Below are 24,000 nucleotides of genomic sequence, written 5' to 3'. Positions count from 1 at the left end.
CCAACAACAGAACCAAATGGAGCACCTGCAACAGTAAAAACAGCAGCAACAGTAAAAACAGCAGCAACAGTAACAACAGCAGCAACAGTAACAACAGCAGTAACAGTAACAACAGCAGCACCACTAATAGTAACAGCCGCAGCAACAGTAACACCTGCAGCAACCACAGAAACAACAACAGTAAGAACAGAAACACCAGCAACAGTAACAACAGCAGCACCAGCAACAGTTACAAAACAGTACCAGCAACAACAGCAGCACCAACAATAGTATTAACAGCAGCACCAGCAACAGTAACAACAACAGCACCACCAATAGCATACAGAAAGAAAAACCACAGCATTAGCACCAGCAACAGTAACAACAGCAGCAACAGTACCAACTGTACCAATAACAGCACCAGCAACAGTAACAACAGCAGCAACAAAACAGTATCAACAGCACACCACAATCAGTAACAACAGTAGAACGAGCAACAGTAACAACAGCAGCACCACTAATAGTAACAGCCGCAGCAACAGTAACACCTGCAGCAACCACAGAAACAACAACAGTAAGAACAGAAACACCAGCAACAGTAACAACAGCAGCACCAGCAACAGTTACAAAACAGTACCAGCAACAACAGCAGCACCAACAATAGTATTAACAGCAGCACCAGCAACAGTAACAACAACAGCACCACCAATAGCATACAGAAAGAAAAACCACAGCATTAGCACCAGCAACAGTAACAACAGCAGCAACAGTACCAACTGTACCAATAACAGCACCAGCAACAGTAACAACAGCAGCAACAAAACAGTATCAACAGCACACCACAATCAGTAACAACAGTAGAACGAGCAACAGTAACAACAGAAGCAACAGTAACATCAGTACTAACAGTAACAACAGCACGAGAGCAACAGTAACAAAAACAGCAGTCCCAACAACCGTAACAACAGCAGCTTCACGAACAGTAACAACAGTACCAACAGTAACAACAGCAGCAACAGTAACAAAAGCAGCAACAGTAGCAACAGCAGCACCAGAAATATTAACAACAACAACACTAGCAACAGTAACAACAGCAGCACAAGCAACAGTAACTACACCAGCAACAGTAAAAAATCAGCAACAGTAAAAACAACAGCAACAGTATCAACAGCAGCAATAATAACAACAGCAGCAACAATAACAACAGCAACAACAGTAACTTCAGCAGCAAAAGTAACAACAGCAGCAACAGTAATAACAGCAGCACCATCAAAAGTAACACGACCAGCAACAATAACAACAGCAGCAACAATAACAACAGAACCAAAAACAACAGAAAGAACAGCAGCGCCACCAACAGTAACAACATCTGCACCTGCAACAGTAACAACAGCAGCACCAGAAAAACTACCAACAGCTGCTGTATTTGTTGTTACTGTTGTTGATGCTGCTTTTGTTACTGTTGCTTTTGCTGCTGTTGTTATTGTTGCTGCTTCTGTTACTGGTGCTGCTGTTGTTATTGTTGGTGGTGCTACTGTTGTTCGTGCTGATGCTGTTGTTACTGTTGCTGCTAGTGTTACTGTTGCTGATACTGGTGGTGATGTTGTCACAAGAGCAGCAACAGTATAAACAACAGTAACAACAGCAGCAACAATATTAACAACAGCACCAGCAACAGTAACAACAGCAGCACCAGCAACAGAACCAACAGCAGAAACAGTAAGAACAGCAGCAGCCACAGTAAAAACAGCAACAACAGCAACAAATGCAGCACCACCAGCAGTAACAACAGGAGCAACAGTAACAATAACAGCAACAGTAACACCAGGAGAAACAGTAACAACAGCCGCAGCAGCAACAGTAACAACAGCAGCAACAGAAACAACTGCACCAACAGAAACAACAGCATCAACAGTAACAATAGCAGCAGCAACAGTAACAACAGTAGCAACAGTAACAACAGCAGCAATAGTAACAACAGCAGCAACAGAAACAACAGCATCAACAGTAACAACAGCAACAACAGTAACAACAGCAGCAACAGTAACAGCAGCAGCAACAGAAACAACAGCATTAACAGTAACAACAGCAACAACAGTAACAACAGCAGCAACAGTAACAGCAACAGTAACAACAGCAGCATCAGCAGTAACAACAGCAGCAGCAACAGTAACAACAGCAGCAGCAACAGTAACAACAGCAGCAGCAACAGTACCAACAGCACCACCAACAGTAAATACAGCAGCATCAGTAACAGCAGCAACAGTACCAACAGCAGCAACAGTACCAAGAGCACCACTAACAGTAAATACAGCAGCATCAGTAAATGCAGCAACAGTACTAACAGCAGCAACAGTACCAACAGCACCACCAACAATAAACACATCAGCAACAGTAACAACAGCAGCAACAGTAACAACATCAACAACAGCAGCAACAGTAACAACACGAGCAACAACAGTACCAACAGCACCACCAACAGTAAATACAGCAGCAACAGTAACAACAGCAGCAATAGTAACAACAGTAGCAACAGTAACAACAGCAGGAACAGTAACAACAGCAGCAACAGTAACAACAGCAGCAACAGTAACAAAACCAGCTACAGCAACAACAGCAGCACCAACAGTAACAACAGCAGCAGCAACTGTAACAACAGAAGGAACAGTAACAATAGCAGCAAAAGTAACAACAGCAGCAACAATAACAACAGTAGCAACATTAACAACAGCAGCAGCAACAGTAACACCAGCAGCAACAGTAACAACATCAGCAACAGTAACAACAGCAGCAGCAACAGTAATAGCAGCAGCAACAGTAACAACAGCAGCAACAGTAACAACAGCAGCAACAGTAACAACAGCAGCAACAGTAGCAACAGTAACAACAGCAGCAACAGTAGCAACAGTAACAACAGCAGCAACAATAACAACAGCAGCAGAAACAGTAACAAGAGCAGCAACAGTAACAACAGCAGCAACAGTAGCAACAGTAACAAAAGCAGCAGCAACAGTAATAACAGCAGCAGCAACAGTAACAACAACAGCAACAGTAACAACAGCAGCAACAATAACAACAGCAGCAACAATAACAACAGCAGCAACAGTAACAACAGCAGCAGCAACAGTAACACCAGCAGCAACAGTAACACCAGCAGCAACATTAACAACAGCAGCAACAGTAACAACAGCAGCAGCAACAGTAACAACAGCAGCAGCAACAGTAACACTAGCAGCAACAGTAACAACAGCAGCAACAGTAACAACAGCAGCAACAGTAACAACAGCAGCAGCAACAGTAACAACAGCAGCAACAGTAACAACAGCAGCAACAGTAACAACAGCAGCAGCATCAGTAACAACAGAGAGAAGGAGCAAGACTCACCCGGTACTCTCGTTGGCGACGCTAAAGGTGGACCAGAGCGCCCAGCGGTGTTCGATGGGCAATGACTTCCTGCCCGGTACATTCTTATTGGTGGCGGCCAGACGCACTGTCTGAGGCGAGGGCTGCGTCAGCTGGTGCGCCGCCTCCGTCCCTGTCATAGATGGTAATATAGCCTTCCGTCCCTGTCACAGATGGTAATATATCCCTCCGTCCCTGTCACAGATGGTAATATAGCCTTCCGTCCCTGTCACAGATGGTAATATAGCCTTCCGTCCCTGTCACAGATAGTAATATAGTCCTCCGTCCCTGTCACAGATGGTAATATAGCCCGCCGTCCCTGTCACAGATGGTAATATATCCCTCCGTCCCTGTCACAGATGGTAATATAGCCCGCCGTCCCTGTCACAGATAGTAATATAGTCCTCCGTCCCTGTCACAGATGGTAATATAGCCCTCCGTCCCTGTCACAGATGGAAATATAATCCTCCGTCCCAGTCACAGATGGTAATGTAGGCCTCCGTCCCTGTTACAGATGGTAATATAACCCTCCGTCCCAGTAACAAATGGTAATATAGCTTTCCGTCCCTATCACAGAAGATAATATACCCTTCCGTCCCTGTCACAGATGGTAATATAGTCCTCCGTCCCAGACACAGATGTTAATATGGTCCTCCGTCCCTGTCACAGATTGTAATATAGCCCTCCGTCCCTGTCACAGATTGTAAAATAGCCCTCCGTCCCTGACACAGAGGGTAATATAGCCTTCCGTCCCCTGTCACAGATGGTAATATAGTCCTCCGTCCCTGTCACAGATGGTAATATAGTCCTCCTTCCCTGTCACAGATTTTAAAATAGCCCTCCGTCCCTGACACAGAGGGTAATATAGCCTTCCGTCCCTATCACAGAAGATAATATACCCTTCCGTCCCTGTCACAGATGGTAAAAATGCTGACCGTTCCTGTAACAAATGGTAATATAGTCCTCCGTCCATGTCACAGTTGGTAATACGGTCTTCCGTCCCTGTCACAGATGGTAATATAGTCCTCCGTCCCTGTCACAGATTGTAATATAGCCCTCCGTCCCTGTCACAGAGGGTAATATAGCCCTCCGTCCCCTGTCACAGATGGTAATATAGTCCTCTGTCCCTGTCACAGATGGTAATATAGTCCTCCATCCCTGTCACAGATGGTAATATAGTCCTAAGTCCCTGTCACAGATGGTGATATAGCCCTTCGTCCCTATCACAGATGGTAATATTGTCCTACTTCCCCATCACAGATGGTAATATAGCCCTCTATCCCTATCACAGAGGGTAATATAGCGCTCCATTCCTGTCACAAAGGGTAATATAGTTAACCGTTCCTGTCACAGATGGCAATATAGTCCTCCGTCCCTGCTTGATGGGGTTCTGGGAGTTCTTCTACTCCCCAAGCCCGGCCCGAGGCTAGACTCGACTTGTGAGAGTTTGGTCCATCAGGCTGTTGCTTGGAGCGGCCCGCAGGGCCACATACCCACCACAGCCCGGCTGATTCGGAACTTCTCTTAGAAAACAGTCCAGTTTTCTCTTGAAGATGTCTACGGTGGTTCCGGCAATATTTCTTATAGTCGCTGGGAGGACGTTGAACAACCGCGGACCTCTGATGTGTATACAGTGCTCTCTGATTGTGCCTATGGCACCTCTGTTCTTCACTGGTTCAATCTTGCATTTTCTTTCTTATCGTTCACTCCAGTACGTTGTTATTTTACTGTGTAGATTTGGGACCTGGCCCTCCAGTATTTTCCATTTGTATATTATTTGGTATCTCTCTCGCCTCCTTTATAGAGAGTACATTTGGAGAGCTTTGAGACGATCCCAATAATTTAGGTGTTTTATCTCGTCTATGCGTGCCGTATATGTTCTCTGTATTCCCTCTATTTCAGCAATCTCTCCTGCTCTGAAGGGGGAAGTGAGTACTGAGCAGTACTCGAGACACAACAACACAAGTGACTTGAAGAGTACAACCATTGTGATGGGATCCCTTGATTTGAAAGTTCTCGTAATCCATCCGATAATTTTTCTGGCTGACGCGATATTTGCTTGGTTATGCTCCCTAAACGTTAGATCGTCGGACATCGTTATTCCCAAATCCTTGACATGCTGTTTTTCTACTATGGGAAGATTCGATTGTGTTTTGTACCCTGTATTATGTTTCAGATCCTCATTTTTGCCGTACCTGAGTACGTGAAATTTATCACTGTTACACATCATGTTATTTTCTGCTGCCCAATCGAAAACTTTGTTGACATCTGCTCGTAGTTTTTCAATGTCTTCAGTAGAGGTAATTTTCATGCTGATTTTTGTGTCATCTGCAGAGGACGACATGAAGCTGTGACGTGTATTTTTGTCTATATCAGATATGAGAATAAGGAACAGTAGCGGTGCAAGGACTGTACCTTGAGGTGCAGAGCTTTTAACATCGCTTGGTCTCGATTTTATCTGATTGACTGTTACTCTTTGTGTTGTGTTCGACAGGAAATTGAGTATCCAGCGTCCTACTTTTCCAGTTATTCCCATTGACCTCATTTTGTGAGCTATCACTCCATGGTAACATTTGTCGAACGCCTTTGCAAAGTCTGTGAATACAACATCTGCAATTTGCTTTTCTTCTAGGGCTTCTGTGATTTTGTCATAGTGGTTGAGTGACTGTGACAGACAGGATCTTCACGCTCTAAATCCATGTTGTCCTGGATTGTACAATTCATTGTTTTCCATAAACTAGAAATTTGATTCCTAATCACTCTTTCAAACACTTTTATTACACTTTTATTAAACACTGTGTGATGTTAGTGCAACTGGCCTATATTTTTTGCCAAGGCTTTACTCCCCCCCCCCCCTCCCCCCCTTGTGCAACGGAGCTATATCTGCAGATTTAAGTGCTGCTGGTATCTCCCCTGTATCCAGGCTCTTTCTCCATATTAAGCTGAGTGCTCTCGCTACTGGTACTTTACATTTCTTTATGAATATTGAATTCCATGAGTCAGGCATAGGAGCTGAGTGCATAGGCATATTGTCAATTTCTCTTTCAAAGTCTTCCGAGTTTGTGGTAATATCCGTTATATTATCTGCAGCTTGAATGTCATTCATACAGAAGCTGTCTGGGTCATCAACTCTCATGTTGTTTATTGGTGTGCTATACGTAGCCTCATACTGGCTTCTTAGAATTTCACTAATCTCTTTGTTGTCCTCTGTGTACGTACCATCATTTGTAATTAACGGTCCAATACTGGTCGAGGTTTTGAATTTGGATTTTGCGTATATGTGTTACGGACCCGAGCCCAGCGTCCGAGCACGGAGCTGTGACGACCACGCCATCTGTGGGTCAGCTCCCAAAACCCCCTCCAAATGGACGACGCCATCTAGTGAGGACAAGATATACCGGCCACAGGGGCTGGTTTCCCATCCTGATCAGCTCATAACATAGCCGCTGCTGACCTCTGGTGAGGTGACGCTTAGACAGCAATGCCATCTATGGAGTGGATAGGTGGGCGTTTGTGTCTAAGCCTGTAAATGATGTGCCCTAGATTGTAACTAGTACTGATGACGTGTCTGATTACAGAGTCGACCTGGGACTGCTGAATCGGACAGTGGATCAGTCTACCCAAGGCAGCCGTAGAACCTCCACGCATTTGCTGCTGAAGCTGTGAGTCACCCCCCCGGATGAACACTGTTGTGTTAGCCTGCCTGTGAGGTGGCAGAACCAGGGATTGTCGTACCCGGGGCTGACTGGTGGAGAAGACTAGCCACTGGGGTGTTGTGGTGAGGAGAGTGATCTGTGAAATCACACGAGGCTCCTGCCTAGGGCTCGCAACCCTAGTATCGGTCGTGGAGTGGCCTAACCAGCGGAACTGATTGGAACCTGCCAGCTACAGGCTGGATTTGTAGTTGTAGGCCTCCACGACGGTTCCCCCATTGGAACTTTGATTTGGCTGGCCGGGGTAGACTCGAGAGAATCGAAGGATTCATCGTAAGGCCACAAGAGGACCAAGGGCTAAGCATCGTTGAGCACAGTGGGACACTCTGCATCTTCAGAGGAAGACCATATTGTATATTACAGTGTTTATACCTCCCTGTGTGATAATTTATATATTTATTTATTGGAGATGGTAATTATATATCTAAGTTTAGTGCCTTTGTCTCCCTTCCCCTTTATTTTACTTGCGTTACGGAACGCACCCCTTGAAAGGCACTACTAGCTTGGGGCCGGATACCCAAACTCTACTAACATCAGAGAAAGAACCCAGTTGCGACCCAATAGGGCCGTAATAATATGAAAAAATATTTCGGATTTTTCCTTATCTGTAGTATAGTTTTCGGTTCCAATTCCATTTCCTCAGACTCATATGATCGCTTCAACGTTTGTTCTATTTCTTCGATCTCCCTGCTTAGGCTTATTTTCCTTGCTTGTGATAGTTGTGTCTGCCGAAGCATTTCCGTTATTTTTTTCATTCTCCTGTACAGTCGTCTGCGTTCTCTTTCTAGAGTGGTCCTCTTTCTGCCTCTCCTCATAGGCACGTGCTTCAAGCAGACCTTGTAAGCTTCAGCTGTCAGTTGAGCTATTCCCTGTGTGGGAATTTTGTCGCTTAAGACCGTCTCCCATTGAATGGTTGCAAGGACTACAATTATTTTTTCCCAGTCAATCCTCTTATTGTTGAAATTGAATTGATTGAATATTCCTTCTTGCTTGTTGGGTCTCTTAGACCTACTACCGTTATTTATGCTAGTTCGCACTTCAATGAGCTTATGGTCTGAGTATGAAGTATCTGAGATTGTTATGTCTCTGATTAGTTCATCATTGTTTGTGAATAACAAGTCTAGTGTGTTTTCGTTCCTAGTTGATTCTGAAATCTGTTGATTGAGCGAGTTTTATCACCGAATCTCAAAAGTTCTATGACCTGTGGTTGGTTATTTCCCGGGTCATTCCCTGCTAATGATATTTGTGTTTGCCATTCTCCATCTTAAACTCGGTAAATTGAAATCTCCAAGGAAGATAATATCTGGAGCTGGGTTTGCTAGGTTATCAAATATGTTCTCTATTTTGTGCATATGCTCTGTGAATTCCTCAAACGTTGTATCTGGCGGTTTATATATTAGAATAATAATTTGGTTTAGTTTCTCTACCTTAATTCCAAGTACCTCTACCACCTCATTAGTTGAATTTAGTAGTTCTGTCACAGATGGTAATATAGCCCTCCGTATCTGTCAGAGGGAAATATAGCCCTCCATCAACTGTCACAGGCGGTAATATATCCCTCCGTCCCTGTCACAGATGGTAATATAGCCCTCTGTCCCTGTCACAGATGGTAATATAGCCCTTAGTCCCAGTCACAGATGGTAAAATAGCCCTCCGTGCCTGTCACAAAGGGTAATATAGCACTCCGTCCCTGTCACAGACGGTAATATAGTTCTCCGTCCCTGTCACAGAGGGTAATATAGTCCTCCGTTCCTGTCACGGAGGTAATATAGCCCTCCTTCCCAGTCACAGATAGTAATGTAGCCCTCCGTTCCTGTCACAGAGGTAATATAGCCCTCCGTCCCTGTCACAGATGGTAATATAGTCCTCCGTGCGTGCCACAGATGGTAATATACCCCTCCGTCCCTGTCACAGATGGTAATATAGCCCTCAGCCTCTGTAACAGATGGTAATATAGTCCTCTGTCCTTTTCATAGATGGTAATATAGCCTTCCGTCTCTATCACAGGTGGTAATATAGCCCTCCGTCCCTGTCACAGGTGGTAATATAGCCCTCCGTTCCCGTCACAGACGGTATTATATGCATCCGTCCCTGTCACAGATAGTAATATAGCTCTCCGTCCCGGTCACAGATGATAATATAGCCCTTCTTCCCCATCACAAATGTTAATATAGCCATCCGTCCCTGTCACAGATGGTAATATAGACCTCCGTCTCTTTCACAGATGGTAATATAGCTCTCTGTCCCTGTAACAGATGGAAATATAGCCATTCGTCCCTGTCACAGATGGTAATATAGTCCACCGTCCATGTCACAGATGGTAATATAGCCCTCCATCCCTGTCAGATAGTAATGTAGCCTTCCATCATTGTCACAGATGGTAATATAGCCCTTCGACCCTGTCACAGATGGTAATATAGTCTTCCGTCCCTGTCACAGATCGTAATATAGTCCACCGTCCGTGTCACAGATGGTAATATAGTCCACCGTCCCTGTCACAGATGGTAATATAGTCCTCCTTCCCTGTCACAGAGGGTAATATAGCCCTCTGTCTCTGTAACAGAGGGTAATATAGTCCACCGTCCCAGTCACAGATGGTAATATATTCCTCCGTCCCTATCACAGAAGGTAATATAGTCCTCCGCCCTGTCACAGATTGTCATATAGTCCACTGTCCCTGTCACAGATGGTAATATAGTCCTCCATCACTGTCATAGATTGCAATATAGCCCTCCGTCCCTGTCACAGAGGGTAATATAGGCCTCCGTTCCCTGTCACAGACGGTAATATAGCCCTCCGTTCCTTGTCACAGACTGTAATATAGCCCTCCGTCACTGTCACTGATGGTAATATAGTCCTCCGTCCATGTCACAGATGGTAATATAGTCCTCTGTCCCTGTCACAGAGGGTAATATAACCCTCCGACCCTGTCACATATGGTGATATAGCCCTTTGTACCTGTCACAGATGGTAATATAGCTACCCGTCCCTGTCATACAGGGTAATATAGCCCTCCGTCCCTGTCACAGAAGGTAATATATCTTTCCGTCCCTGTCACAAATGGTAATATAGTCATCCGTCCCCATCACAGATTTTAATATAGCCCTCCGTCCTTTTCAGAGATGGTAATGTAGCCCTCCGTTCCTGTCACAGAATGTAATATAGTCCTCCGTCCCAGTCAAGGATGGTAATATACCCCTTCGTCCCTGTCACAGAAGGTAATTTAGCCCTGCATCCCAGTCACAGAGGGTAACATTGCCCTCCGTCCCTGTCACTGACGGTAATATAGCCCTCCGCCCCTGTCACAGATGGTAGTATAGCCCTCCGTCCCCGTCACAGAGGGTAATATAGCCCTCCGTTACCATCACAGATGGTAATATAGCCCTCCTTCCCTATCACAGCAGGTAATATAGCGATCCGTCCCTGTCACAAAGGATAATATAGCTGAACATCCCTGTCACAGAGGATAATATAGCTCTCCGTCCCTGTCACATAAGGTAATATAGCTCTCCGTCCCTGTCTCAGATGGTAATATAGCCCTCCGTTCCCTGTCACAGATGGTAATATAGCCCTTTGTCTCTGTCACAGAGGTTAATATAGCTCTCCGTCCCTGTCACAGATGGTAATATAGTCCTCCGTCCCAGTCAAAGATGGTAATATAGCCCTCGGTCCCTGTCACAGATATTATTATAGCCTTCCGTCCCAGTCACAGAAGGTAATATTGCCCTCCGTCGCTGTCACTGACGGTAATATAGCCCTCCGTCCCTGTAACAGATGGTAATATAATCCTCCGTCCCTGTCAAAGATGGTAATATAGCCCTCGGTCCCTGTCACATATATTAATATAGCCGTCAGTCCCTGTCACAGACGGAAATATAACCTTCCATCCCTGTAACAGACGGTAATATAGCCCTGCGTTCCTGTCACAGATGGTAATATAGTCCTCCGTCCCTGTCACAGAGGGAAATATAACGCTCCGCCCCTGTCACATATATTAATATAGCCGTCAGTCCCTGTCACAGACGGAAATATAACCTTCCATTCCTGTAACAGACGGTAATATAGCCCTGCGTTCCTGTCACAGATGGTAATATAGTCCTCCGTCCCTGTCACAGAGGGAAATATAACGCTCCACCCCTGTCACAGATGGTAATATAGCCGTCTGTCCCTGTCACAGATGGTAATATAGCCCTCCTTCCGTGTCACAGATTGTAATATAGCCCTCCGTTCCTGTCACAGAGGTAATATATCACTCCGTCCATATCACAGATGGTAATATAGCCCTCCGTTCCTGTCACAGAAGGTAATATATTCCTCCGTCCCCGCCTAAGATGGTAATATAGCCATCCGTCCCTGTCACAGATGGTAATATAGCCCTGCGTCCCAGTCACAGAGGGTAATATAGCCCTACGTCCCTGTCACTGACGGTAATATTGCCCTCCTTCCCGGTCACGGATGGCAATATAGCCCTCCGTTCCTTTCAAAGACGATTTTATAGCCATCCGACCCTGTCACAGATGGTAATATAGCCATCCCTTCCCTGTTACAGATGGTAATATAGCCCTTCTTCACCATCACAAATGTTAATATTGCGCTCCGTCCCTTTCATTGAAGGTAATATTGCCCTCCGTCCCTTTCATAGAAGGAAATATTGCCCTCCGTCCCTGTCACAGAAGGTAATATAGCCCTCCGTCCCTGTCACAGATGGTATTATACCCCTTTGTCTCTGTCACAGAGGGTAATGTAGCTCTACGTCCCTGTCACATAGGGTATTATAGCCCTCCGTCCCTATCACAGAGGGTAATATAGCTCTCCGTCCCTGTCACAGATGGTAACATAGTCCTCCTTCTCTTTCAAAGATGGTAATATAGCCCTCCGTCCCCGTCACAGATATTAATATAGCCCTCCGTCTCAGTCACAGAAGGTAATATAGCTCTCCGGGTCTGTCACTGAAGGTAATATAGCCCTCTGGGTCTGTCACTGAAGATAATATAGCCCTCAGTCCCTGTGACAGACGGTAATATAGCCCTCCGTCCCTGTCACAGACGGTAATATAGCCCTCTGTCCCTATCAAAGGAAGGTAATATAGCCCTCTGTCCCTATCAAAGGAAGGTAATATAGCCCTCCGTCCCTGTCACAGACGGTAATATAGCCCTCTGTCCCTATCAAAGGAAGGTAATATAGCCCTCTGTCACTATCAAAGGAAGGTAATATAGCCCTCCGTCAAAGTCACAGACGGTAATATAGCCCACCGTCCTTGTCACAGAAGGTAATATAGCCCTCCATCCCTGTAACAGACGGTAATATAGCCCTCTGTCCAAATCACAGATGGTAATATAGTCCTCCGTCCATGTCACAGATGGTAATATAGTCCTCTGTCCCTGTCACAGAGGCTAATATAACCCTCTGTCCCTGTCACAGATGGTAATATAGTCCTCTGTCCCTGTCACAGAGGGTATTATAACCCTCCGTCCCTGTCACAGATGGTGATATAGCCCTTTGTCCCTGTCACAGATGGTAATATAGCTCACCGTCCCTGTCACATAGGGTAATATAGCCGTCCGTCCCTGTCACAGAAGGTAATATATCTTTCCGTCCCTGTCACAAATGGTAACATAGTCATCCCTCCCCATCACAGATGGTAATATAGCCCTCCGTCCTTGTCAGAGATGGTAATATAGCCCTCCGTTCCTGTCACAGAGGGTAATATAGTCCTCCGTCCCAGTCAAGGATGGTAATATAGCCCTTCGTCCCTGTCACAGAAGGTAATTTAGCCCTGCATCACAGTCACAAAGGGTAACATAGCCCTCCGTCCCTGTCACTGACGGTAATATAGCCCTCCGCCCCTGTCACAGATGGAAATATAGCCCTCCGTCCTCATCACAAAGGGTATTATAACCCTCCGTCCCTGTTACAGATGGTAATATATCCTTTCGTTCCTGTCACAGATGGTAATATAGCCCTCCTTCCTTGTCACAGATGGTAATATAGCCGTCCGTCCATGTCACAGAGGATAATATAGCTCTCCGTCCCTGTCACATAGGGTAATATAGCCCTCCGTCCCTGTCTCAGATGGTAATATTGCCCTCCGTTCCCTGTCACAGATGGTAATATAGCCCTTCTTCCCCATCACAAATGTTAATATTGCCTTCCGTCCCTTTCATAGAAGGAAATATTGCCCTCCGTCCCTGTCACAGAGAGTAATATAGTCCTCCTTCTCTGTCACAGATGGTAATATAGCCCTTTGTCCCTGTCACAGAGAGTAATATAGCTCTACGTCCCTGTCACATAGGGTAATATAGCCCTCTGTCTCTGTCACAGAGGGTAATATAGCACTCCGTCCCTGTCACAGATGGTAACATAGTCCTCCGTCTCTTTCAAAGATGGTAATATAGCCCTCCGTCCCCGTCACAGATATTAATATAGCCCTCCGTCTCAGTCACAGAAGGTAATATAGCCCTCCGGTTCTGTCACTGAAGGTAATATAGCCCTCTGGGTCTGTCACTGAAGGTAATATAGCCCTCAGTCCCTGTGACAGACGGTAATATAGCCCTCCGTCCCTGTCACAGATGGTAATATAGCCCTTCTTCCCCATCACAAATGTTAATATTGCCCTCGTCCCTGTCACAGAGGGTAATATAGCTCTCCGTCTCAGTCACAGATTGTAATATAGTCCTCCGTCCCTGTCAAAGATGGTAATATAGCCCTTCGTCCCTGTCACAAATATTAATATAGCCCTCCGACCCAGTCACAGAAGGTAATATAGCCCTAAGTCGCTGTAACTGACGGTAATATAGCCCTACGTCTCTGTCACAGATAGTAATATAGTCCTCCGTCACTATCACAGATGGTAATATAGCTCTCCGTCCCCATCACAAATGTAAATATAGCCCTCCGTCCCTGTCACAGACGGTAATATATAACTCCGTCCCTGTCACAAAGGGTAATATAGCTCTCCGTCCCAATCACAAATGTAAATATAGCCCTCCGTCCCTGTCATAGATGGTAATACAGTCCACCGTCCCTGTCACAGATGGTAATATAGCCCTCCGTCTCTGTCACAGAGGGTAATTTAGCCCTCCGTCCCTGTCACAGATGGTAATACAGTCCTCCGTCCCGGTCACAGATGGTAATATAGCCCTCCGTCCCTTTCAAAGATGGTAATATAGCCCTCTGTCCCTGTCACAGATATTAATATAGCCCTCTGGGTCTGTCACTGAAGGTAATATAGCCCTCAGTCCCAATGACAGACGGTAATATAGCCCTCCGTCCCTGTCACAGACGGTAATATAGCCCTCTGTCCCTATCAAAGGAAGGCAATATAGCCCTCCGTCAAAGTCACAGACGGTAGTATAGCCCTCCGTCAAAGTCACAGACGGTAGTATAGCCCACCGTCCTTGACACAGAAGGTAATATAGCCCTCCATCCCTGTAACAGACGGTAATATAGCCCTCTGTCCCTGTCACAGATGGTAATATAGTCCTCCGTCCCTGTCACAGATTGTGATATAGCCCTTTGTCCCTGTCACAGATGGTAATATAGCTCACCGTCCCTGTCACATAGGGTAATATAGCCCTCCATCCCTGTCACAGAATATATATCTTTCCGTCCCTGTCACAAATGGTAATATAGTCATCCGTCCCCATCACAGATGGTAATATAGCCCTCCGTCCTTGTCAGAGATGGTAATATAGCCCTCCGTTCCTGTCACAGAATGTAATATTGTCCTCCGTCCCAGTCACAGATGGTAATATAGCCCTTCGTCCCTGTCATAGAAGGTAATTTAGCCCTGCATCCCAGTCACAGAGGGTAACATAGCCCTCCGTCCCTGTCACAGAGGGTAATATAGCCCTCCGTTACCATCACAGATGGTAATATATCCCTCCTTCCCTATCACAGCAGGTAATATAGCGTTCCGTTCCTGTCACAAAGGATAATATAGCTGAACATTCCTGTCACAGATGGTAATGTAGTCCTCCGTCCTCATCACAGAGGGTAATATAGCCCTCCGTCCATGTCACAGAGGATAATATAGCTCTAGGTCCCTGTCACATAGGGTAATATAGCCCTCCGTCCCTGTCTCAGATGGTAATATAGCCCTCCGTTCCCTGTCACAGATGGTAATATAGCCCTTCTTCCCCATCACAAATGTTATTATTGCCCTCCGTCCCTTTCATAGAAGGAAATATTGCCCTCCGTCCATGTCACACAGGATAATATAGCTCTCCGTCCCTGTCACATAGGGTAATATAGCCCTCCGTCCCTGTCTCAGATGGTAATATAGCCCTAAGTCCCTGTCACAGATGGTAATATAGCCCTTTGTGTCTTTCACAGAGGGTAATATAGCTCTACGTCTCTGTCCATAGGGTAATATAGCCCTCTGTCCCTGTCACAGAGGGTAATATAGCTCTCCGTCCCTGTCACAGATGGTAATATAGTCCTCCGTCCCTGTCAAAGATGGTAATATAGCCCTCGGTCCCTGTCACAGATATTATTATAGCCATCTGTCCCAGTCACAGAAGGCAATATAGCCCTCCGTCGCTGTCACTGACGGTAATATAGCCCTCCGTCCCTGTAACAGATGATAATATAATCCTCCGTCCCTGTCAAAGATGGTAATATAGCCCTCGGTCCCTGTGACATATATTAATATAGCCCTCAGTCCCCGTCACAGACGGAAATATAACCCTCCATCCCTGTAACAGACGGTAATATAGCCCTGCGTCCCTGTCACAGATGGTAGTATAGTCCTCCATCCCTGTCACAGAGGGTAATATAGCACTCCGTCCCTGTCACAGATGGTAACATAATCCTCCGTCCCTTTCAAAGATGGTAATATAGCCCTCCGTCCCTGTCACAGATATTAATATAGCCCTCCGGGTCTGTCACTGAAGGTAATATAGCCCTCCGGGTCTGTCACTGAATGTAATATAGCCGTCGGTCCCTGTGACAGACGGTAATATAGCCCTCCGTCCCTGTCACAGACGGTAATATAGCCCTCTGTCCCTATCAAAGGAAGGTAATATAGCCCTCTGTCCCTATCAAAGGAAGGTAATATAGCCCTCCGTCAAAGTCACAGACGGTAATATAGCCCACCGTCCTTGTCACAGAAGGTAATATAGCCCTCCATCCCTGTAGCAGACGGTAATATAGCCCTCTGTCTCTGTCACAGATGGTAATATAGTCCTCCGTCCATGTCACAGATTGTAATATAGTCCTCCGTCCTTGTCAGAGATGGTAATATAGCCCTCCGTTCCTGTCACAGAAGGTAATATAGTCCTCCGTCCCAGTCAAGGATGGTAATATAGCCCTTCGTCCCTGTCACAGAAGGTAATTTAGCCCTGCATCCCAGTCACAGAGGGTAACATAGCCCTCCGTCCCTGTCACTGACGGTAATATTGCCCTCCGCCCCTGTCACAGACGGTAGTATAGCGCTCCGTCCCCGTCACAGAGGGTAATATACCCCTCCGTTACCATCACAGATGGTAATATAGCCCTCCTTCCCTATCACAGCAGGTAATATAGCGATCTGTCCCTGTCACAAAGGGTAATATAGCTGAACATTCCTGTCACAGATTGAAACATAGCCCTCCGTCCTCATCACAAAGGGTATTATAACTCTCCGTCCCTGTTACAGATGGTTATATATCCTTTCGTTCCTGTCACAGATGGTAATATAGCCCTCCTTCCTTGTCACAGATGGTAATATAGCCCTCCGTCCATGTCACAGAGGATAATATAGCTCTCCGTCCCTGTCACATAGGGTAATATAGCCCTCCGTCCCTGTCACAGAGGGTAATATAGCTCTCCGTTCCCTGTCACAGACGGTAATATAGCCCTTCTTCCCCATCACAAATGTTAATATTGCCCTCCGTCCCTTTCATAGAAGGAAATATTGCCCTCCGTCCCTGTCACAGAGAGTAATATAATCCTCCGTCCCTGTCACAGATGGTAATATAGCCCTTTGTCTCTGTCACAGAGGGTAATATAGCTCTACGTCCCTGTCACATAGGGTAATATAGCCCTCCGTCCCTGTCACAGAGGGTAATATAGCTCTCCGTCCCTGTCACAGATGGTAATATATTCCTCCGTCCCTGTCAAAGATGGTAATATAGCCCTCTGTCCCTGTCATAGATATTAATATAGCCTTCCGTCCCAGTCACAGAAGGTAATATAGCCCTCCGTCGCTGTCCCTGACGGTAATATAGCCCTCCGTCCCTTTAACAGATGGTTATATAATCCTCCGTCCCTGTCAAAGATGGTAATATAGCCCTCGGTCCCTGTCACAGATATTAATATTGCCCTCGGTCCCTGTCACAGAGTGTAATATAACGCTCCGCCCCTGTCACAGATGGTAATATAGCCCTCCTTCCGTGTCACAGATTGTAATATAGCCCTCCGTTCCTGTCAGAGAGGTAATATACCACTCCGTCCATGTCACAGATGGTAATATAGTCCTCCGTCCCTTTCACAGAGGGTAATATAACCCTCCGTCCCTGTCACAGATGGTAATATACCCCTCCGCCCCTGTCACAGATATTAATATAGCCCTTCGTCCCTCTAACAGATGGTTATATAATCCTCCGTCCCTGTCAAAGATGGTAATATAGCCCTCGGTCTCTGTCACAGATATTAATATAGCCCTCAGTCCCTGTCACAGACGGAAATATAACCCTCCATCCCTGTAACAGACGGTAATATAGCCCTGCGTCCCTGTCACAGCTTGTAATAAAGTCCTCCTTCCCTGTCACAGAGGGTAATATAACCCTCCGTCCCTATCACAGATGGTAATATAGCCTTCCGTCCCTGTCACAGAGGGTAATATAACCCTCCGTCCCTATCACAGATGGTAATATAGCCCTCCTTCCGTGTCACAGATTGTAATATAGCCCTCCGTTCCTGTCAGAGAGGTAATATAGCACTCCGTCCATGTCACAGATGGTAATATAGTCCTCCGTCCCTGTCACAGAGGGTAATATAACCCTCCGTCCCTATCACAGATGGTAATATAGCCTTCCGTCCCTGTCACAGATGGTAATATAGCCGTCTGTCCCTGTCACAGATGGTAATATAGCCCTCCTTCCGTGTCACAGATTGTAATATAGCCCTCCGTTCCTGTCAGAGAGGTAATATAGCACTCCGTCCATGTCACAGATGGTAATATAGTCCTCCGTCCCTGTCACAGAGGGTAATATAACCCTCCGTCCCTATCACAGATGGTAATATAGCCTTCCGTCCCTGTCACAGAGGGTAATATAACCCTCCGTCCCTATCACAGATGGTAATATAGCCTTCCGTCCCTGTCACAGATGGTAATATACCCCTCCGCCCCTGTCACACATGGTAATATAGTCCTTCCCCTGGAAACACAAACCGAAACTGTCCCTATTTTCCGCTTGTTACAACTTGTAATAAAGTTGTTACATTTTGGCTTAACGTGTTTATTTCGTATTAGAACGTTGTTACAACTTGCTACATTGGTTGTTATAACTGATTAGGAACTGTTAAAACTTGTTCGAACGTTGTACCAACGTCGTACTTTCGGTGTGTGTTTGGCGGGCCGTCCCTGTCACATGTGGTAATATAGTCCACCGTTCCTGTCACAGATGGTAATATACCCCTCCGCCCCTGTAACAGATGGTAATATAGTCCTCCGTCCCTGTCACATGTGGTAATATAGTCCACCGTCCTTGTCAAAGGTGGTAATATAGGCCACCGTCCTTCTTGAGGTTATCTTGAGATGATTTCGGGGCTTTTTAGTGTCCCCGCGGCCCGGTCCTCGACCAGGCCTCCACCCACAGGAAGCAACCCGTGACAGCTGACTAACACTCAGGTACCTATTTTACTGCTAGGTAACAGGTGCATAGGGTGAAAGAAACTCTGCCCATTGTTTCTCGCCGGCGCCTGGGATCGAACCCAGGACCACAGGATCACAAGTCCAGCGTGCTGTCCGTTCGGCCGACAGTCATTGTCACAGAGGTTAAATATAGTTCTCTGTCCCTGTCAAAGATGGCAATATAGTACTCCATCCCTGTCACACATGGTAATATAGTCCACCGTCCCTTTCACATAGGGTAATATAGCTCTCAGTCCCTGTCACATAGGGTAATATAGCCCTCCGTCCTTGTCACATATGGTAATAAAGCCCTCCTGCCCCATCACAGATGGTAATATAGCCCACCGTTCCGGTCACAGACGGTATTATAGCACTCCGTCCCTGTCACAGATGATAATATAACCCTCCGTCCCTGTCACAGATGGTAATATAGCCCTTCTTCCCCATCACAAATGTTAATATTCCCCTCCGTCCCTTTCATAGAATGTAATATTGCCCTCCGTCAGAATAACAGATGGTAATATAGCCTTCCGTCCCTGTCAAAGAGGGTAATACAGTCCTCCGTCACTGTCACAGATGGTAATATAGCCCTCCGTCCCTGTCACAGAGGGTAATATAGTCCTCCGACCTTGTCACAGATGGTAATATAGCCGTTTGTCCTTGTCACAGAGGGTAATATAACTCAGCGTCCCTGTCACAGATGGTAATATAGTCATCCGTCCCCATCACAGATGGTAATATAGCCCTCCGTCCTTGTCAGAGATGGTAATATAGCCCTCAGTCCTTGTCACAAAGGGTAATATAACCCTCCGTCCCAGTCACAGATGGTAATATATCCCTCCGTTCCTGTCACAGATGGTAATATAACCCTCCTTCCCTGTCACAGATGGTAATATAGCCATCCGTCCATGTCACAGAGGACAATATAGCTCGCCGTCCCTGTCACATAGGATAATACAGCCCTCCGTCCCTGTCACAGATGGTATTATAGCCCTCCTTCCCGGTCACAGATGGCAATATAGCTCTCCGTTCCTTTCACTGACGGTATTATAGCAATCCAACCCTGTCACATATGGTAATATAGCCCTCCGTCCCTGTCACAGATGGAAATATATATTGCTCCGTCCTTGTCACAAAGGGTAATATAGCTGACCGCTCCTGTTTCAGATGGTAATATAGTCCTCCATCCTTGTCACAGACGATAATATAGCCCTCCGTTCCCTGTCACAGACGGTAAAATAACCCTACGTCACTGTCACAGACAGTAATATAGCCCTACGTCCCTGTCACAGAAGGTAATATAGCCGTCAGTGCCTGTCAAAAACGGTAATATAGCCCTCCGTCCCTGTCACAGATGTTAATATAGTCATCCGTCCCTGTCACAGAGGGTAATATACCCCTCCGTCCACATCACAGATGGTAAGATAGCCCTCCGTCCCTGTCACAGAGGGTAATATATCCCTCCGTCACCATCTCAGATGGTAATATAGTCCCCCGCCCCTGTCACAGATGGTAATATAGCCCTCCGTCCCCATCACAGATAGTAACATAGTCCACCGTTCCTGTCACAGATGGTAATATAGCGCTCCGTCCCAGTCACAGATGGTAATATAGTCCTCCGTCCCTGTAACAGATGGTAATATAGTCCACCATCCCTGTCACAGATGGCTATATAGTCCAACGTCCCTGTCACAGATTGTAATATAGCTCTCCGTCCGTCACAGATGGTAATATTGTCCTCCGAGCCTGTTACAGATGGTAATATAGCCCTCCGTCCCTCTCACAGATGGTAATATAGCCCTCCGAGCCTGTTACAGATGGTAATATTGTCCTCCGTCCCAGTCACAGAGGGTAATATAGCCCTCCGTCCCTGTCACTGACATTATTATAGCCCTCCGTTACCATCACAGATGGAAATAAAACCCTCCTTCCCTATCACAGAAGGTAATATAGCGATCCGTCCCTGTCACAAAGGGTAATATAGCTGATCATTCCTGTTACAGATGGTAATATAGTCCTCCGTCCTTGTCACAGAGGGTAATATAACCCCCCGTCCCTGTCACAGATGGTAATATATCCATCCGTCCCTGTCACAGATGGTAATATAGCCCTCTGTCCGTATCACAGAGGATAATATAGCTATCCGTCCCTGTCAAATAGGGTAATATAGCCCTCCGTCCCTGTCACAGATGGTAATATAGCCCTCCGCTCCCTGTCACAGATGGTAATATAGCCCTCCTTCCTTGTCACAGATGGTAATATAGCCCTTTGTCAATGTCACAGAGGGTAATATAGCTCTGCGTCCCTGTCACATAGGGTAATATAGCCCTCCGTCCCTTTCACAGAAGGTAATATAGCTCTCCGTCCCTGTCACAGATGATAATATAGTCATCCGTCCATCTCAGATGGTAATATAGTCCTCCGTCCCTGTCAAAGATGGTAATATAGCCCTCCTTCCCTGTCGAAGATGGTAATATAGCCCTCCTTCCCTGTCACAGATGGTAATATAGCCCTGCGTCCCAGTCACAGAGGGTAATATAGCTCTCTGTCTCTGTCACTGACGGTAATATATCCCTCCGTTCCTGTCACAGATGGTAATATAGACCTCCTTCCCTGTCACAGATGGTAATATAGCCCTCTGTCCCTGTCACAGATGGTAATATATCCCTCCTTCGCGGTCACGGATGGCAATATAGCCCTCCGTTCCTTCCAAAGACGGTATTGTAGCCATCCGACCCTGTCAGAGATGGTAATATAGCCCTCCGTCACTGTCACAGATGGTAATATAGCACTTCTTCCCCATCACAAATGTTAATATAGCCCTACGTCCCAGTCATAGATGATAATATTGCCCTCCATCTCTGTCACAGACGTTAATATAGCCCTCCGTCCCTGTCACATAGGGTAATATAGCCCTCTGTCCCTGTCACAGATGGTAATATATCCCTCCTTCCCGGTCACGGAAGGCAATATAGCCCTCCGTTCCTTTCAAAGACGTTATTGTAGCCATCCGACCCTGTCAGAGATGGTAATATAGCCCTCCGTCACTGTCACAGATGGTAATATAGTACTTCTTCCCCATCACAAATGTTAATATAGCCCTACGTCCCAGTCATAGATGATAATATTGCCCTCCGTCTCTGTCACAGACGTTAATATAGCCCTCCGTCCCTGTCACAAATGGTAATATAGCCCTCCGTCCCTCTCTCAGATGGTAATATAGTCCACCGTCCCTGTCACAGATGGTAATATAGCTCTCCGTCCCTGTCACCGATGGTAATATAGCCCACTGTCCCAGTCACAGATGGTAATATAGTCCTTCGTCCTTGTCACGTATGGTAATATAGGCCTCCGTCCCTGTCACAGATGTTGTAATATAGTCCTCCGTACATGTCACAGATGGTAATATATCCCTCCGCACATGTCACAGATGGTAATATATCCCTCCGTCTCTGTCACAGATGGTAATATAGCCCCCCGTCCATCTTACAGATTTTAATATAGTCCACCGGCCCTGTCACAGATGGTAATATAGTCCTCCGTCCCTGTTACAGATGGTAATATAGTCCACCATCCTTGTCACAGATGGTAATATAGTCCACCGTCCCTGTCACAGATGGTAATATAGCTCTCCGTCCATCACAGATGGTAATATATTCCTCCGAGCCTGTTACAGATGGTAATATAGCCCTCCGTCCCTGTCACAGATGGTAATATAGCCCTCTGTGACTGTCACAGATGGTAATATAGCCCTCCGTCTCTGTCACAGACGATAATATAGCCCTCTGTCCCTGTCACAGAGGGTAATATAACCCTTTATCCCCTTCACAGATGGTAATATAGCCCTCCGTCCCTTTCACAGAAGATAATATAGCACTCTGTCCATGTCACATAGGGTAATATAGCTGACCGTTCCTGTCACAGATGATAATATAGTCCTCCGTCTGTTACGGCCCTCTCGGGTCGCAACTGGGTTCTTACTCTGTTAGAGGAAGTTAGAGGAAGGGTATCCGTATGTATGTTGTTAGAGGAAGGGTATCCGGCCCTAAACCAGTAGTGGCTTTCAAGGGATGTGATCCGTAACGCAAGTAAAATAAAAAGGGAAGGGAAAGAAAGGCAAAAACTTAACATTATAATTACCGTCACCAATAAATATATATAAGAAGATTTCACGGGAGGGGTATAAACACTATTATATACACCGTTGTCTTCTTCTGAAGACTCTGGATCTTCACGGTGCTCGACGATGCCAAGGTCCTGGTCCTCTTGTGGCCTCACGACGAATCCTACGAGAATCTTGAGTCTACCCGGCCACAGGGCAGCCAAAGCACAGTTCCACTGGGGGCACCGTCGTGGAGGCCGTCAACCACAAGTCCAGCAGATAGCTGGCAGGTTCCAAGTCAGCGACGCTGGTTTAGGCCACTCCACGATCGATACTAAGGTCGCGAGGCTCACAGATGGTAATATAGCCCTCCGTTCCTGTCACAGACGGTAATATAACACTCCGGCCCTGTCACACATGGTAATATAGCCCTCCGTTCCTGTCACACACGGTATTATAGCTATCCGTCCCTGTCACAGATGGTAATATATCCCTCCGTCCCTGAAATAGATGACAATATAGCCCTCCGTCCCTGTCACATAGGATAATATAGCCCTCCGTCCCTGTCACTGAGGGTAATATAGCACTCCGTCCCTGTCACAGATGGTAATATAGCCCTCCGTCCCTTTCACAGAAGGTGATATAGTCTACCGTCCCTGTCACATAGGATAATATAGCCCTCCGTCCCTGTCACTGAGGGTAATATAGCACTCCGTCCCTGTCACATATGGTAATATAGCCCTCCGTCCCTTTCACATAAGGTGATATAGTCTACCCTCCCTGCCACAGATAATAATATTGTCCTCCGTCCCCATCACAGGTAAGAAAGATCTCCGTCCATGTCAGAGATAGTAATATAGCCCTCCTTCGCTGTCACAGAGGGGAATATAGCGCTCTTACCCTGTCACATAGGGTAATATAGCTCACTGTCCCTGTCACAGAGGGTAATATAGCCCTCAGTCCCTGTC

The 24,000-nt window shown here is 46.3% G+C and overlaps 1 protein-coding gene across 2 annotated transcripts in view; it reads right to left on the bottom strand.

Moving 5' to 3' along the window:
• Nucleotides 1-24,000, bottom strand: part of LOC138351627 (angiopoietin-2-like) — a 289,479-nt gene that overhangs the window by 54,490 nt on the left and 210,989 nt on the right. For both annotated transcript variants that reach the window (XM_069303625.1, XM_069303624.1), the window contains exon 7: nucleotides 3,364-3,514. In XM_069303625.1, the coding sequence (XP_069159726.1) occupies nucleotides 3,364-3,514 (151 nt within the window). The remainder of the gene's footprint in view (nucleotides 1-3,363; nucleotides 3,515-24,000) is intronic.

This window comes from Procambarus clarkii, chromosome 50, assembly GCF_040958095.1.
Source record: "Procambarus clarkii isolate CNS0578487 chromosome 50, FALCON_Pclarkii_2.0, whole genome shotgun sequence".
In the NCBI taxonomy this organism is placed as follows: domain Eukaryota; kingdom Metazoa; phylum Arthropoda; class Malacostraca; order Decapoda; family Cambaridae; genus Procambarus; species Procambarus clarkii.
This window is presented reverse-complemented; position numbering and strand designations above follow the sequence as displayed.